Source organism: Gossypium raimondii, chromosome 13 (genome assembly GCF_025698545.1).
Source record: "Gossypium raimondii isolate GPD5lz chromosome 13, ASM2569854v1, whole genome shotgun sequence".
In the NCBI taxonomy this organism is placed as follows: Eukaryota; Viridiplantae; Streptophyta; class Magnoliopsida; order Malvales; family Malvaceae; genus Gossypium; species Gossypium raimondii.
In genome coordinates, this window is record NC_068577.1 from 52,423,943 (window position 1) to 52,442,047 (window position 18,105).

At 35.4% G+C, this 18,105-nt stretch overlaps 1 protein-coding gene and 1 pseudogene across 1 annotated transcript; both read left to right on the top strand.

Moving 5' to 3' along the window:
* Window positions 1–7,651: 7,651 nt before the first annotated feature.
* Window positions 7,652–10,668, top strand: LOC105782798 (bifunctional L-3-cyanoalanine synthase/cysteine synthase D1). The gene is made up of 10 exons (XM_052626083.1): window positions 7,652–7,945; window positions 8,042–8,151; window positions 8,266–8,328; window positions 8,674–8,935; window positions 9,014–9,151; window positions 9,246–9,297; window positions 9,399–9,478; window positions 9,895–9,954; window positions 10,050–10,130; window positions 10,351–10,668. The coding sequence occupies exons 1-10, from the start codon at window positions 7,907–7,909 to the stop codon at window positions 10,438–10,440; spliced, it is 975 nt and encodes a 324-aa protein (XP_052482043.1). The 5' UTR covers window positions 7,652–7,906; the 3' UTR covers window positions 10,441–10,668.
* A 4,180-nt stretch (window positions 10,669–14,848) lies between these two features.
* Window positions 14,849–17,668, top strand: LOC105782796 (bifunctional L-3-cyanoalanine synthase/cysteine synthase D1-like; annotated as a pseudogene).
* Window positions 17,669–18,105: the final 437 nt, after the last annotated feature.

The following is an 18,105-nucleotide window of genomic DNA, read 5'->3' on the forward strand; positions in this document are numbered from 1 at the left end:
TTATCTAATCACATAATATTTTATTTTATTTTATCTTATCTAATCACTTAATTAATATTTATAATAAATTAATATTTATTGAAATAGTACAATTAGTGTAAACTTGACATTAGAAACTAATTGTTTATAAATTATTCATTAAGAAACGCAACTCATAACTATTCTTTGTAATCTACTTAAATAAAAACAATTAAATAACAAAATATAATAATTGTAATTGTTAAAATATACTATTAGTCCTTTTACTTTTTACAAATTTAAAATTTAACTATTATACTTTTACTTTTAAAATTTAATCTTTTTATTTTCAGATTTTAAAATGTAGATTCAATTTTAGTATGGTTAAATTTATTCATTAAATTTGTTGGTGCAACATTTTGAAAAAAAATTGTATTCATTAAGTAATTTAAAAAATTAACGTTGTAATAAAGCTACATTTAACAAAATAATTTTAAAAGTATTAATAATTAGACTTAATTTTAAAATTTAAAGAATAAAGTAATTAAAATTTTTAAAATAAAATATAAAAATTAAATTCTAAATTTACCAAAAATATGGAATATTTTAACATAATATAATATACATTTACAGTCTGCTAAGCTTGACTTTAGAATTTGACCATAGTAAAGTAAAGCTGGAATATAAGCAAAAGTTGCTTACTTAAGTGTGATGGGAGTTGGTGTAATATCAATGCATAATTGTTCTTCTTGTTCCTTGTTGAAACATCCAAAGGCTTAACCGCTGTTTTACTTGTTTTTACGGGGAATATAGCCTTATTATTATTATTATTATTATTGAAATGGGTCAAGTAAAAAATTAATTATCGGAATGACCCTATTTCCCCGAAACTGTATACACGTCAACGCATTGTTAGGTGACGAAGTAGAAAAACGCTTTCTTAAGGAAGCGTTTTCCCCGTGCCTCCTGCTAGGATTAGGGTTTAGGGTTTAGGGTTAAGGTTTTGAGGGTTTTAGGTTTAGGTTTTTAAAGAAAAAATTAAATAAATAAGGGATTAGGGTTCAGAGTTTCTTAATTAAATTAATTATAAAATTTTCAAAATTAGATGTTTTGTGTTTATGGTTTTTTTTTAAAATCAATTAAATTAGGGTTTAGAGTTACTTGAGTAAATTAATTAAAAAAATTTAAAAAATTAGATTAGGGTTTAGTGTTAAGAGTTTTTAAGGAAAAATCAAATAAATTAAGGTTTAGGGTTACTTGAGTAAATTAATTATAAATTTTAAAAAAATAGCTTAGGGTTTAGTGTTTAGGGGTTTTAAGGAAAAACTCAAATAAATTAGGGTTTGGGGTTTAGAGTTACTTAATTAAATTATTTGTTAATTTAAAAAAGCTCCCATGTAGACGCTCTTTTGCTACAATAGCTCCTTAAAAAATAATTTCGAGAAGACGTTTCTGAGCAAATAGTGTCAAAAACGCTTTAAGCAGGATGCATTATCAGCAAAAGTACTGAAAGAAGCTCCCACGTGGACGAGCTTTTGCTACAGTAGCTCCTGAAAAAATAATTTCGAGTAGACGTTTCTAAGCAAATAGTGTTAAAAACGCTTTAAGTAGGATGCATTGTCAGCAAAAGTACTGAAAGAAGCTCCCACGTGGACGCGCTTTTGCTACAGTAGCTCTTGAAAAAAAATTTTAAGTAGACGTTTCTGAGCAAATAGTGTCAAAAACGCTTTAAGCAGGATACTTTGTCAGCAAAAGTATTGAAAGAAGCTCTCACGTGGACGCGCTTTTGCTACAGTAGCTTCTGTTTGGCCTGAGGCTATAAATGAGGCAAATTTTTTTCTCAGATTGCATAAGTTACAGGAAAAAAAATTTAGAGAGGCTAAGAAGGATAGAAATTGAATATGAGTGAACGTATTAGTGTTGTTATTTACTATGATAGTGAGGTTCGTCACACCGAGAATGGTGTTATTTTTTTATCAGAGAATACAGTGAGACTGGTCTTTAACCAGAACATAGATTTGACAGAACTTCGTAAAAGAATTAGGCGTAAAATATTTGGAACGACGCCAATAAAAGTTCTATCTATTACGTATCGGTTTTATTCTTCTATTGATCCAGTGACATACGACTCGTTCGACATAAAAAGTGCTCGTAGCTTGGAGGTAATGGTGCAGACTTATCTCGCTAGTGGAGCACCCTATATTGAGTTATATGTACAATTTACATCGCCAAATGATGCACTTGCGACTGCTGTTCGAGAGGTATACACGACCCCTGCTCGACAGTCGGTTAGTGGGTTAAAAACACGGAACAACCCATGTTTGGTAGCGGTATGAAATACGTAACCCCTGCACGACACTCTGTCAGTGGATGAGACATGCACCTCGGTGGGTCGATGTTTGATGTTGGAAATACGTACTGGGGAACGGTATCAACTTCTAGTGGTTGGCAATTTACATTCAATTGGGGACGTTATGAAACGCCCAGAAGAAGGGATGATGTACTCCCTATGAAATCCACTGGTGAGGGGACCTCGTACGTTGTAGATAATGGTGGGTTATAAGATGACTCCGATATGGATCCACCTCGAGAGCTAGGTCCCGATGGTGCAGAAGTTGCATTATTTTCAGAACCGGAGCCTATTCCAATCGAACCTGAAGATGTTGAAGGGGGTTTAGATGATGAAGAAGATCCACGATTCAGGGCATACTCACCTCTAGCCTACATGCATAATGTCGATCTATCTGTAGATGATGTGTTAGAGTTTCCAGATCTACCACATAGGTTACGTGATCGTACAAGTTCGCTACTGGATTAAGGTGAATTTGAAGTTGGTAATAAGTTTTCCAACAAGAATAGTTTTATTGGTGCATTGAAACAACATAGCATCAATAACGGCGTTAACTACCTCGTGGTTAAATCTAAAGCTGATAAGTTTGATGCGAAGTGTGCAGTGCAAGATGGTACATGTTCATGGAAAATCTACGCCTCGTTGAGGAAAATGACAGGGTTGTGGGAGATAAAAAAGTACACAGGTCCACATATATGTGATGAATGTATAGTATTTAGGGTTTCTAAATAATACTGTTATTATGTAATGTTGCATTATTTAATGTACTCCGTTGATAGGTATTTCACAAGATCATCCAAGATGGATTCAGCTATGTTAGCTAGCTTGATACTACCCACGGTGAAGGTAGATCCCAAGACTTCAGTGCCGGTCTTAATTGCCAATATTCGTAGCCAAATGGGATACACGCCCTCTTACCGCAAGGCTTGGATAGTTAAACAGAAGGCGTTGGAAAAGTTGTATAGTGGGTGAGACGCTTCATATAATGAAATATGGCTGTGGTGTCAAGTGCTAGAGAAATACGTCCCAGGTTGCATAACAAACCTTGAAACGGAACATGCGTATTACAACGGCCGGTTGCTACGTGGATGCCAAGTGTTCAAACGCCTGTTTTGGACCTTTAAGCAATACCGAGACGCATTTTCATACTGCAAGCCATTAGTAGAAATTGACGGTACCTTTATGTTTGGTAGATATACCCATCAGCTATTGTTAGCAGTGGCATAGGATGGCAGTGAGAGAATTCTTCCAATTGCGTTTGCAATAACACCGGGGGAGTCAGCTGATGACTGAGATTTCTTTTTATCTAGGTTAAGGAGGCATGTGTGCCCCCAACCTGATATCTGTGTTATTTCAGATCGGGGCACCAGAATACTAGTTGCAATTGATCAACATGGAAGCTTACGGCAGTGCATTCACCATCAGTATTGCCTAAAGCACGTTGCTTCCAACTACTACAGGTAATATCCATCTAAGAGTGAATGACGACAAGTGACCAACATGGGTATTTAGTCTCTATTAGTGTAATTTTGTTTGTCATTTTGAATTTATTCTAAATGAAAGAGTGGTACGTAATATTCGCTATGAACTTATATTAGCAGGGTATGAAATAAATAAAAACTGTTTTCATGAGATGTTGGCAGTTTTACGTTTAATTAACGGCGAAGGTACAGACTACCTTTGTAACATACCTTTCGAACAGTGGGCACAAGCATACGACGGTGGCCTACAATATGGTCATATGACCTCAAACCTGGCTGAATGCATAAATTCTGTTCTAAAAGGAACGCGCCATCTACCAATAACATCGGTTGTGCGAGAGATATTTTCGTTTAGCGGTGCTATTTCCAAAGCGAGCAGCGAGTTATGCAGGCCAGATGTAGGGAGGTCATGTATGGTGCAGTAAGGTAGTGCAAGAAATTAACAAGGCCAAAGCACGGGTGAACATCATGCACACAGTGTGTCACGATTGAGACAACTTATGGTTTCGCATGACAGAGTTTGACAGACCGCACTAAGATGTTATTGGCGGGCAATATCGTATACACTTGCGAAATAGGACTTGCGACTGTGGGATGTTTGACGCACTTCGTTATCCATGTGTTCATGTAATTGCAGCTTGTCAGAATCTCCGTCTAGATTCGATGAGCTATGTCGACGAAGTTTACAAATTAGAAAACATGTACAACATCTAGAGACACATATTCCCACCGGTCCCAGATGAACGTAAGTGGTCATCTGTATCGCTTGCTCCCTTTAAGCTGTTACCAGATAGAGAATTGCGTCGCAAACTAAAGGGTCAACCTTGCTCGACTAGAATACGTAACAATATGGATATCTGAGAAATAGCCAGTCAACAGAAGTTGTGCGAATGGTGTAGGAACCCGGGCCATACAAGCCGATCATGCCCAAATCGCAATAGTTGAACGTTATGGTAAAAAACTTTGTATTATTTATATTTTTAAATCAAATAGTATAAAAATATTCAGAATACTGACTTATTTAAAAGAAAATCTATTTTATTAAAAATATTAAAGTAAATTACAATTACTTTATTCAAAACAACGTTTTATTCATTAAATGAAATAATATAGAAATATTCAAAATATTGTGTTATCTAAAAAAAATTCTATTATATTAAAATGTAAAAGTAAATTTCTATTTTATTACATGAAATAATATAGAAGAATTTCTATTTTATTACGTCAAATAATATCAAAATGTTTGTACAAATATATTAAAATAAAAAATAATCTCCGTGCCAACTGGATTCAGTGCCACATGGCGGCCGTCGACGGTTAAGCGCTGGATTCCTCCTTTGTCCAGCTTCTGGCGGGGGTTGTGGTTACTCTAGAGGGGATTTTGGTTCCTCTAGTAGGGGATCTGGTTATCGGTGTTGGGACGATGAGCCACCTTGATAGAATAGTGACTGTGGAGGTATTTGCATCACCAACGACGAAGCTGCTTGAAACTCATACGGTGATGGGGATTGGTAAAAAGAAGAGCTCCTCGATGGCCCCTCCTGTGATCCCTCGTACGACGGTGGCCTATACATCGGCGGTCCACTCGGCATAATCAAAAATAGAGATGAACAGGGCCATGAACTCCAACCTACGATATGACTAGAAACAGGAAACATATAAGGGTTTGGATACATAAAAGAGCTAGGATACGTACCTGACATCATCTGAAAAGGCTGTGCTGTGGGTGTCGTCGGTTGAAGTGTTGGGCCCGGTGACTGTGTGGGTGCTGTTGCTGGGCCTGGTGATGGGCCGGGTGATTGTGATGGGCCTGCGTCGTCGTCCCTTCTTCTTGGATTTAAAGGGCCACGTCGTTCCCTTTGGATACGCAATTGTCGCTGTCTCTCCTCTGCCGATAGTAAATATGGCTTGCCATGGATCCTAAACCATGGCATGTATTTTGGCACGCACGCTAACTCTGAAATGATGATCGGTTCTTGAGTAGGTATATAATCATACTGATCTTCCCACATTTGGATGTAGTGTGACCAGAATCTCGGTCAATCCATATGCAATTGCCGTAGGTTGATTTTGTGATGATCATCCAACACCTCAGGTACTACAGGAATCGGTTGTCGAAATCCAAATTACCGTAATACTTTGTTTGACTGGTGCATCTCCACGGTCGTAAAGTTGACCAATGAGACTTTCACATGCCAAGTGTTTGGATTTTGGAAGTACTCATCCGAAATTACTGCCCGAATTGCCGGATCCTCGTATGGTGTCCATTGAAACTATATGAACATGATAAAAATATTAGTTACATACATAATACATAATACTAAATACTAAATACCAATCGACTATCTCATGATGGAAATGTTTATTTTATTTAATACTTACTTGTGCTTCCGACCGTTGGTCTAATAGAAGCCGTATATCTTCAAGAGAGGTAGGTAATCGAGCATAACTTGCCGAATGGTTCCACCTGATTAAATAAATTTTTAGCATACAATTATATTTTAAATCTACGTAATAATTGTAAAATCTAATATAAAATTTACCTCGCTATGAGTGAGAATGTATACGGGTGGTCCACTCGAGGGCGTAAAAATAGAAAGCGAAACCGTACCCATGACTGCAATAGTGATAGGCTACCTCCGATTTTTGTTTTATTCGGTTGTGTCGCCCCGCACATCTCTCGGTACAATGTTGCCAACACGGCAGACCCTCAACTAAATTCACCAGCTGCTCTAAAATCAACGAGTTTCAGCAGTCATCTCAGATGTACAAGGTTCCGTGACAAGTCTGGCATCAGATAACCTCTAATTATTTGAAGAATGTATGCCTGAGCTTATCGAATTCTTTCTAGTTCGGTAGAACCATCATCCGCTTTGGGAATGTGTCTCGTAACCAACCCATCTCGATTTGACCTCCGTTAATATTATCCAGAATAGCGTTCAAAAGCTCATAGCATACCGCTCCCCAATCACCAGATTGAACAGACCCGGTGACTGCGTACCCGTCTACCGGCAATCTCAATTCAAATTTACGTCTTCTAAAGTGATAGTACACTCTCCACATGGAAGATGGAATGTGTGCATCTCGGGTCTCCACCTCTCAATCAACGCACTGATGAGTTTCGAGTCCAACTTGCATCCCCGGCCTAACGTCGCCACGTGCCAAAAACTCGTTTCCCGCAACTAATTCTCTACCAACGGTGATTGAGGACCATGCATATTACGAATATAACATTGCAATATCCGATCTACAGTCTTTTATAAGAAATAATAAAATAAAAATTATTTAAAATTGCATAAATCAAAAAAATCTTAAATAATATCTAAATATTAAATTTAACATTTACCATTTTCATTTGTTCGATGAATATGTGCTTGTTATTGAGACAAATTAATTCTTCGGTCATTGCTAACACGATCAAATTTTTATGATTTAAAAAAAATTCAAAAAAATAAAATTAAAGCTTTTTTAAAAATAATTAAAAAATTAAAACTTTTTTAAGAGGAATTTGAGAGAATATTGGAGAGAAATTAAAAGAAAGGATTTAGGTGTGAAAAAAATGAAAGGGGGGTTTATAGTTTTTTTGTACCGTTGGGGGTCACCAACAATCAAAAAAGTAGCCGTTGCTACTGTTCACACGCGGCAAAACGCGTTTTCCTACCTCGTCACCTGACAACACGCTAACGTGGATACGTTTTCGGGAAATTAGACCATTTTGATAATTAATTTTTTACCGGACTCATTTCAATAATTAAAAAAAAAAAGCTTTTATTGGTATTTTGTCACCGTTTTTACTATATACTATTTGCTTTTATTAAAAAGTTGTCTTTTTCTTTATTGTTGAAATATCCAAAGCTTCACTCTCCTCCACCCACCATTTATTTTGATATTTGATTCTTTGACATTTTTGGGTGTTTTTTTATTTTCTGTTTTCCGTTACCTGTTTGATTGAAGAACTTGGGAAACAAATATTTCTTGTTATCTCATCTGGTTGTTTATGCCCTTTATAAATAATTTCAGAAGCTTGGATTTTGCACTAAGAACCACTTGTTGTTTTCCTTTTGTTAAATTGCTGGGTCTTTTTGATTAAATTGAGTAAATTCAGTGGGAATCGGTCATGGAGGGCAAATGTGCAATCAAGAAAGATGTTACTGAAGTAATGTTTCTTCTTCTCAGTCATTTAATACTGTTGGTGTTTTAAGCCATTAATGTACTGCAAACTTGTTTTTAATCTCCTTGTGGGTTTATGCAGTTAATAGGTAATACCCCTATGGTATATCTGAACCATATCGTCGATGGCTGCGGTGCTCGAATTGCTGCCAAGCTCGAGCTGATGGAACCTTGCTCCAGTGTTAAGGACAGGCATATGCTCTTTTTTTTTCATTTGCATTTTTGATTTTGTACATTGTTCACAGCATCTTGGAAAAGTGTTGCCTGCAAATCAACACCTTTGGTCATTGTTTTATCTATGTGCAGGATTGCAGACAGTATGATTAAAGATGCAGAAGATAAGGGCTTGATTACACCAGGGAAGGTATGGTTCCATCTTTCGGATTAATGCATATCAAGTGATTGTTTGATAACCTAACCAGGAAGAAATATAGATCCTATGATCTAATATAGTATGGTCTATTTTTCTGTTTTGCTTGGTATGGTACCTTATTCGGTTTAGCTTTCGGGTTAATGCGTATGAAGTGATGATAACCTAACCGGGAAGGAATTGTAGATCTGAGAATACTTAAATTTTAGATTGTTTCGTAAGATTTTGTTATCATGATATCTTCTGCAGTTTTGCTTCAGTTCACTTTTGATCCAATGAGGGGTATTTAAGCTAACAAATTTCTCATTTGTTCTGCTTATGTTGAAATAATATTGGTTAAACAGTGTCCTTATCGGGCCTACCGGTGGTAATACCGGCATTGGATTGGCTTTCATTGGAGCAGCTAGGGGTTATAGAGTTATTGTCACGATGCCAGCTTCTATGAGCATTGAGAGGAGAACCGTTCTTCGAGCTTTTGGAGCTGAAGTATGCCTCACAAACCCAGCCAAGGACTTTAAGGGGGTATTAGACAAGGCTGACGAGATACTGAAGAACACACCTAACGGTTACATGCTACAGCAATTCGCAAACCCTGCCAATCCTCAGGTAGCATCTTTACTGTTGTAACATTTCTACTATTTCATCAGGTGATGTTTAAAAGAAGTAACGAATTCTTTGTTTAAGATTCATTACGAAACCACCGGTCCAGAGATATGGAAAGACTCGGAAGGGAAAGTTGATGTACTGGTTGCAGGCATAGGGACTGGTGGTACAGTAACAGGTGCAGGGAGATTCCTCAAAGAGAAAAACTCAGAGATCAAGGTTTGTTCCCCATTCGAGACCGAAATTTAGACAAGGAGCCTATGTCCTTGTTGTTATATTCATAAGAGCATATTCTTCTTTTGTCAAAGTATAGGTATATGGGGTAGAACCTGTTGAAAGTGCAGTCTTGAATGGTGGAAAACCTGGTAAATTTTCAAGTCACTTTCATCCTTTTTTATGTGGTTTGTGCTATATCTGGTATTTAACTATCTCCTTCATTGCACTGCCTGTGTGATGCATGTCAAAGGCTTTCATCTGATCCAAGGAATTGGTGCTGGTATCATCCCTGATGTTTTGGATGTTGGCCTCCTTGATGAAGTTGTCCAGGTAAGTCTCAACAGCATGTTCAATATTTCAAACAGCTCTTGGAAACTTTGCAATTGGTTCGATTTCTGAAAAATTAATGAACTTTCGTTTTTGTCACAAGGATAGTACTTGTTTCCCTTCTAATAAACCGTTTTCCTTTGCCATGGCAAGCATCAATCGTATGATCCATTGATTATCCTGTATGATGGCCATGGTAGCTTCCTAGAAACAGTCCAATGAAACTTTGCACATCAATCACCCGATCCATTGATTCTCCTGTATGATGACCGTAGTAGTTCCTAGAAACAGTTCAAAGAAACGTCTCAATCGCTTCGGTTTCTGAAAAATTAATGATTTTTTCATTTCTGTCATGATAGCAGTACCATTGATTCTCCTGTATGTTGACCATAGTACTTATTGCTGTTCTAACTTCTTAGGTATCTAGTGAAGAAGCCATTCAAACTGCTAAACAGATAGCCTTGAAAGAAGGTTTACTGGTATGTTTGTAATCGTTATTCAATTCTTACGACCCTCTAAATCACTTGTTCTTCTTTTGTCCTTATTCTCTTGGTCATATGAATAATATTGACAGGTTGGTATATCATCTGGTGCTAATACAGCAGCTGCAATTAAGTTGGCAAAGAGGCCAGAAAATGCTGGCAAACTCATAGTTGTGAGTTACATTCCCTTCTTCAAGTTTATCTATATCTTATAGGCTATAATAATTGTTGATATTTTTCGGATTCTTCATTTTTTTCTATACTATTGGTGATATATACTTGAACATAGGCATGAAACATAAGCAGGAGATATGACCCAAAATGCTCATGTTTTTTTATTTGTTTAATTGGTTACATACGACTAACACTTGAGCTTCTCTGTTTTTATATCAGGTAATTTTTCCCAGTGTGGGTGAGCGTTACCTGTCGTCTGCAATGTTTGAGTCCCTAAGGCATGAAGCAGAAAACATGCCCATTGATTGATGCCATTGTTATCCTCAATCACAAATTCCTTGTACTTAGCATTCCACTATGAACTATGTCTACCTCTGCCTTTTTCTTTGTACTTTGTATTCTATGTTATTCGGGTTTAAGATAAATATTAAATACGGGTATGTGTATGGAAAGTCAGACATGGGATATTTGACAACATTTCTAACACTTTTTCTTTTAGCAATTGGAATATCTAGATCAGAAAATTCATTGGTTGGACTATGAGTTTTACCTGGACTTTTGGCAAGATCTTGCGGGTCGGATTCTTGGTGATTAATCTGGTGGATTCCACTTTCTTGATTTCAGTTTCTTCTTGAGTAAACTGACAACTTCTTTCTTTATTCTCTGTTCTCACGGTCAAACTCTACACCTTCATACTCCTTTTTATTAATAACATTAACATCATTCAAGTCCTTTTTATTAACAACATTAACATCTTTAATTTCTGTCTTGATCATAAATTTGTCTTCCCCATTATTAGAATCCTTATGTTATATATTCCTTAGTTTTTTCTTGATCAATTATTAAATCTTCCTTACTTTAATTTCCTCCCTGATGATTAGAATCAAAGTAAGATTGTGTTTCAACAAATGTGACATCTATGGTAACAGTAATCTTCCTATCAATTGCATCATGACATTTGTAACCTTTTTTATTAGAAGCATATCCAACAAAGACACATTTTTTTGCTCTAGGATCTAGTTTACTTTGGTTGTGAAGATGAACAAAAACACTACACACAAACACTCGGAAGTGTAAATCTATAATCAATTTAGAGTTAGGAAAGCTATCTTTAAAAAGACTGAAAGGAGTTCTATAGTTTAGAGTTTTACTAGGCATTCTACTAATAAGATATGTGGCCGTTACCTGACTAGTGAACATCAATGCTCTAGTTACTTCTAAAAGATGGCGATATTTTCTTTCCACAAACCCATTCTATTGTGGTGTATTTGTACAAGAGCTTTAGTGGACTATTCGATGTTTGGTTAAGAAAACGCCTAATTGGTCACTAAAAAAATTCCCACCATTGTCAGTCCTAAATACTTCTATTTTTACACCATATTGTGTTTTCACCATAGCATAAAAAGACTGAAACACATTTTTAACTTCAGACTTATCTTTTAATAAAAAAAATCCAACAAATGCAAGTATGATAATTAATAAATGTGACAAACCAACATTTTCCTAAAAAAATTGAGACTCTCGAAGGTCTCCAAACATCTTTGAAGCTTTATATTTTTAAAGTGAAAAGAATGACCGATGATGTTTAACCAATTCACAAAATTCACAGTGATATGAAGAATGACTTTTATTCTTAAATAAATTAGGTTACAAATGTCTTAAATAGTAAAAATTAGGGTGTCTAAGCCTATAATGTCAAATCATAACCTTATCAAAACTAGAAATAGAGTTTAAACATAAAGTAGTTATTGGTCAACTTAGATGGTCGTCATCAAAAAAGTAAATTCCACCAGATTTTTTAGCATTACCAGTAATCTTTCTCGAGACCATGTCTTGAAATTTACACATAAAAGAGTCAAATATAACACGACAATTCGAGGACTGAGATAATTTACTAATCGATATGAGATTACAAGCTAGATTTGGCACATGTAAAACCAAGAAAGGTGAGATTTTAATAGTACCTTTCCCGGCTATTGCCGAGAACGACCCATTTGCTACTTTGATCTTTTTGTTTCATGCATAATGTGTGTAAGTTGAGAAAAAAAATGACTACTAGTCATGTGATCACTAGCTCCAGAATCAACGATCTATATTTTTATTTTACAAGGCTTGACACTGAAGAAAACAAAAAAAATCAGTACCTAATTAGGCAAAGGAGGAAGAAGGACTATTGGATAAGTTAGGAACAGAAGAATTCATCTGAAACTGCGGTGATTGAAAAAGCTTGTGTAGAAGCTCTAATTGTTCCTTAGTGAATGGAGACCCTTCCAGAGAACTTTGCTACTCATGATTTTCATTAGTCATTTGGAAAGCTTTGCTATCCCCAGATTGTGAACCACGACCATTGCCACTCTTTTTTCTCCCATTCGTTGGTTTTCCATGAAGTTTCCAACACGTTTCTCAAGTGTGCCAATATTTTTTGCAGTGGTCGCACCAAGGGTTTTTCCCTTTTTCACTGTCATCATTATTTTAAACCGTCACAAGAGCATAATTATCATCGTTACCTTCAAATCCTGGCCTTAACATTAGTTTTCTCCTTGTTTCCTCTCTTCTAACATCAGAAAAAATCTCATAGAGTGTTGAAAGTAGTTTTTTTTCCTAGGATTCGAGATCTTACTTCATCAAATTCTTTATTTAAACCAGCCAGAAATAAATAAGCTCGCTTATTCTCTTCTTTTTTCATAGCTTTTACACTGTCTCCGGGACACTCCCATTCATCATTATAACATTGATCCAGCTCTTGCCAAAAAGACATCATCTCATTATAATAAAAAGTAACTTGTCTTGCCTTCTAGAGTTCTATTTTTAACTCAAAGATCTGTGAAACCTTTTCTAAATTTGAATAGGTGTCTTTCATAGCATCCCAAACATCTTTAACAGTCGAAAGAAAAAGAAAATGTTTACCTATGGATCCTTCCATGGAATTAATAAGCCACACAATTGTCATAGAATTTTCTGACCTCCACGTGCTCATCTTTAGATCGCCGTCCTTTGGTTGCTTGACTTTTCCATTTAAATGACCTAGCTTGTCGTGCAATTGTTAACTTCACGGATTGCGGCTATTTGAGATAATTCTTGTCATTCAACTTGTGAGATGTCAGCTGAAAAGAGAAGTTTGACGCCTCTATCCCTTGAGTCATTGCACTTTCAGTAGTTGTTTCGATGGTAAAACTTTCTACGTTCGTTTGGTTGTTGGATCTCTTATCTCCAGTGAAGGCTATTTTAACTATGATGTTATTGGAGATTTAACTTAACTCACATGCCATGAAAGTTTTCAAGAGAGCTATTCAATAAAACTGTTCTAAATTTTATTAAATAAAGAATTGAATTTAAATAGAAAAAAAAGTTATAACCTAATTGGAAAAACAATTCATTTATTCTAGTAAACTACTAAAAGATAAAATAAAATATTTTGGGTTTCATGTATTTCAACATGTATGACATGTATAAGCTCAATTGTTTATAGTTTCTTTTTCTTTAATTTCCATATTTGAATATTTGGAAGGTTGTCAAAGAATTATATTTTTATACCATATTTGAATATATGTTGATATCGAAACATGAATACTTCTAGAAATATAAAAGAAAATTTAATATAATTTTTTCTAATATAATAGAAAAAATGTGTCATAAATTAAAAAAAAAAAAGTTAAACAAGGTATAAGGTGATTAGTAGATGCAGGGTTGCTTGGAGGGTTGAAAGACATGGGCGAAATGGGATTGGTAGGGTTAAACGATGTAGAATTTTGTGTTGTGGGGGCATTGAGGAAACTAGCGAAACGAGAAACAAATGGATCAGTAAAGGATGGAGCAATAGGAAGCGACTATGAACTCTTTTTTAGCAGGTTTTGATAATAACCAAAAGATGGAAGTCCAAGGATAAGGAGAATAATAACTCAGAGAAGAAGCCTATAAGGTGTCCATTGATGAGGATGTTAACACTGCAAAGGTGAATAAGCTGGAGCAACTTCTCATGACATTTTCTGTTTGGCAGAAGGCAGACTTTTGCATCCATGGCAAGAAAATATAAAGGGAGAATATCAGAAGTTACGGTATTTTGATTCTTTAATTTTTTCAAAGTATTCATGTTTGACATATTTGGATATGAATATGACTATATGATGATATGTGAAAAATCTTTGGAAAGAAAAAAACCCTTTGTAAGATACCCATATTGGATACTCACTTGGAGTCTGAATTTGGGTAAGGTAGGATATGCTCGGATTTAGGTGTGGTTTCCGAAGATTGGTATGTTCAATTTCATCAAAGTTATCTTATGAATTTGAAAGGCATTTGGAGGTTGATATCAATATGCTCATGTGTCAAAATATTCAAGCAAAGTAAAAAAGAAAATGTTTTCCACATCAGTAGGCAAGCGCATACACTGTTGACTAGAACCATGGAAATACATTACGTTATTTTACGATTCTTTGTAACCTAGTGAACGAAAACAATTAAATAACAAAATATAATAAAATAATATAATATATTCTTACGTTTTGCTAAGCTTATCTTGAGACTTTAACCATAATAAAACAAGAATATAATTTAAAGTTGCTTATTTCAAGGAAAGGTGTGATTCATTGATTAGTGAGGTATCAGTGAAGTGGCCACTTTACATGTTCTTATATGTCATCTTTTTTTATTTTTGTCTTCTTGTTTATTGTTGGAATATCCAAAGGTATCACCACCAACTATTGATTTATTCTTTGATTTTTTTTTACATTCTTGGGTGTTTTCTATTTCCTTTTTCTCATCACATGTTTGATTGATTCTTATGTTTCCACAGCTTGGGGAACAAGTATTTCTTGCCTATTTCTTGGTTATCTGAGCCGGTTTATGCCCTTTATAAACAGTTCAGAAGCTTGCGTTTTGCAATAAGAAAACCTTGTTTTCCTTTGTTAAATTGCGGAGATTCTGAGAATCCGCCATGGAGGACAAATATGCAATCAAGAAAGATGTTACTGAAGTAATGTTTCTTTTCTCAGTCATTTAATTGTTGTTGATATTGCCATTAGTCTTCTGCAACTTGTTTTAATCTCATCGTGGCTTATGCAGTTAATAGGTAACACGCCTATGGTATATCTGAACAATATCGTCGATGGTTGCGGAGCTCGAATTGCTGCCAAGCTTGAACTGATGGAACCTTGCTCCAGTGTTAAAGACAGGCATAAACTTCATTTACATTTGATTTTTACCTTCTTCACAGCATCTTGCGAACTGTTACCTGCAGAATAATGCCTTTGTTCATTGTTTATCGATCCCCAGGATTGCATACAGTTTATGATTAAAGATGCAGAAGATAAGGGATTGATTACAGCCGGGAAGGTATGGTACCGTATTCGAAGATGCTTTGCTCAGTTTAGCTTCCCGGTTAATGCATATGAAGTGATTGTTTGATACCTAACCAGGATGAAATATAGACCCAAGAACAGTTAAAACTTCAGATTGTTTTGGAAGACTATCGTAATATCTTCTGCAGTTTTGCGTCAATTGACTTTTGATCAAATGAGGGCAATTTTCCACATGCAATGGTCCAGACACGGAACATTTAAGCTAACAAATTTCCCGTTTCTTCTGCATATATTGAAATAATATCGGCTATAGAGTGTTCTCATCGACACTACCAGTGTAATACCGGCATTGCAATGGCTTTCATTGGGGCAGCCAGGGGTTATAAAGTTATTGTCACAATGCCAGCTTATATGAGCATCGAGAGGAGAATCGTTCTTCGAGCTTTTGGAGCTGAGGTACGACTCACAGACCCAGCCAAGGGCTTTAAAGGGCCATTAGACAAGGCTTTGGAGATACTAAAGAACACACGTAATGGTTACATGCTTCGGCAATTTGAAAACCCTTCCAATCCAAAGGTAATATCTTTATTGTTATAACATTTCCAGTGTTTCATCAGGTGATGTTTAAACGAAGTAATGAATTCTTTGTTTAAGATCCATTACGAAACCACTGGTCCAGAGATATGGAAAGACTCAAAAGGGAAAGTTGACGTGTTGGTTGCTGGAATAGGGACTGGTGGGACGGTAACAGGTGCAGGGAGATTCCTCAAAGAGAAAAACTCAAAGATCAATTGTTCCCCATTTGAGACCCAAATTCAGACAAGGAGCCAATGTCCTTGTTGTTATGCTAATAAGAACGTATTCTTCTTTTGTCAACATATAGGTATATGGCGTGGAACCCGTTGAAAGTGCAGTCTTAAATGGTGGAAATCCCGGTAAAGTTTCAGGTCACTTTCACCCTTTGTTCTGTGATTCGTGCGATATCAAGTACTTAATTATTTCCTTCATTACATTACCTGTGCTTTGCATGTCAAAGGCTCTCATCTGATCCAAGGAATTGGTGCTGGTATCATCCCTGATGTTTTGGATGTTGGCCTCCTTGATGAAGTTGTCCAGGTAAGTCCCAATAGCATCACATTCGAATTCATTTGTCGAAGTTTCTGAATGTGCTTTTCTCCCTCAGAAACAGTTCTAGGAAACATTGCCATTGGTTTTATTTCTGAAAAATCAACAAATTTCCATTTCTATCACGATAATGGTATTCTTTTTCCTTATATGAACTGATTTCATTCGCCATATCGATCATCAATCATCTGATCCATTGATTATCCTTTATGATGCCGTTGTAGTTTCCTACAAACAGTTCAATGAAACTCTGCAATGGCTTTGATTTTTGAAAATTTAAAGAACTTCCATTTCTGTCACTATGATAGTATTCTTTTTCCTCATAAGAACCCATTTTATTCACCATGGCAAGCATCAATCACCTGATCCATTGTTTATCCTATATGATGCATGGTAGTTTCCTATTCCACATATTTATACTTCTCTTGTTGTTGTAACTTCTTAGATATCCAGTGAAGAAGCCATTGAAACTGCTAAACTGTTAGCCTTGAAAGAAGGCTTGCTGGTATGTTCATAATCATTACTCAATTGTTACAACCGTCTCGACCACTTGTTCTTCTTTTTCCTTATCTGTTTCCTCAAATGAATCGATCTTGACAGGTTGGTATATCATCTGGTGCTGCAGCAGCAGCTGCAATTAAGTTGGCAAAGAGGCCAGAAAACTCAGGCAAACTCATAGTTGTGAGTTGCATTCCCTTCTTCAAGTTAGATACATATCCTATATAGATAATAATGCCCATCCCAATCGAGCTAAGACTCAATTAATTTTTCAAACTCAAATTTTAAAATTTACTACATTACCGAAAAATCTTTCCAACTTTTCTTTTTCATACATTTGAATATTTAACTTATTTTGTTCGTACTCATTATTTTTCTTAAAATGCTTGTATATTTTGACCCTAAATAGTTATGCATCCCCGACACTTGAGCTTCCTTGTTTTTATTTTACAGGTAATTTTTCCCGGCGCTGGTGAGCGTTACCTGTCGTCTGCATTGTTTGAATCCTTAAGGCATGAAGCGGAAAACATGGCCATAGATTGATGCCATTATTATCCTAAGAATATGGATTTTAAATTATTATAATTATTAAAAGTTCCTTTTAACTTATATCTCAATTTTTTTTAGTTTAAGGTTTTTCGTATAATTTTATTTTATTTTTAATCTTTAATTCAAAATTTAAAACAAATAAAACATGAAAGGATGAAATACATAATTAAGTATAACGTAGAATCACAGCTTTATATAATCTTTTATTATAAAATACACGAATAAAATGCTGATAAAAGCAATGTAAAAAAGAAAAGTTATGTTCTTAGATTAAATTGCACCCAAATTTTAAAAATATTTTACAGTTAAATAAAAATAAAAATAATTTTATTTGGATAAATTGAAAATTTCTTATTTAGATAAGAGTGGTCGGATTGTACAGCCAATCCAATCTGATCCAAGCTAGATTTTGAACAAAATGTTTTTGACTTTTATCGATATCTATATGGCCCACATAAAAATAAAGAAATAAAATTTTAATTTAAAATTGTAAAATATACTTTTT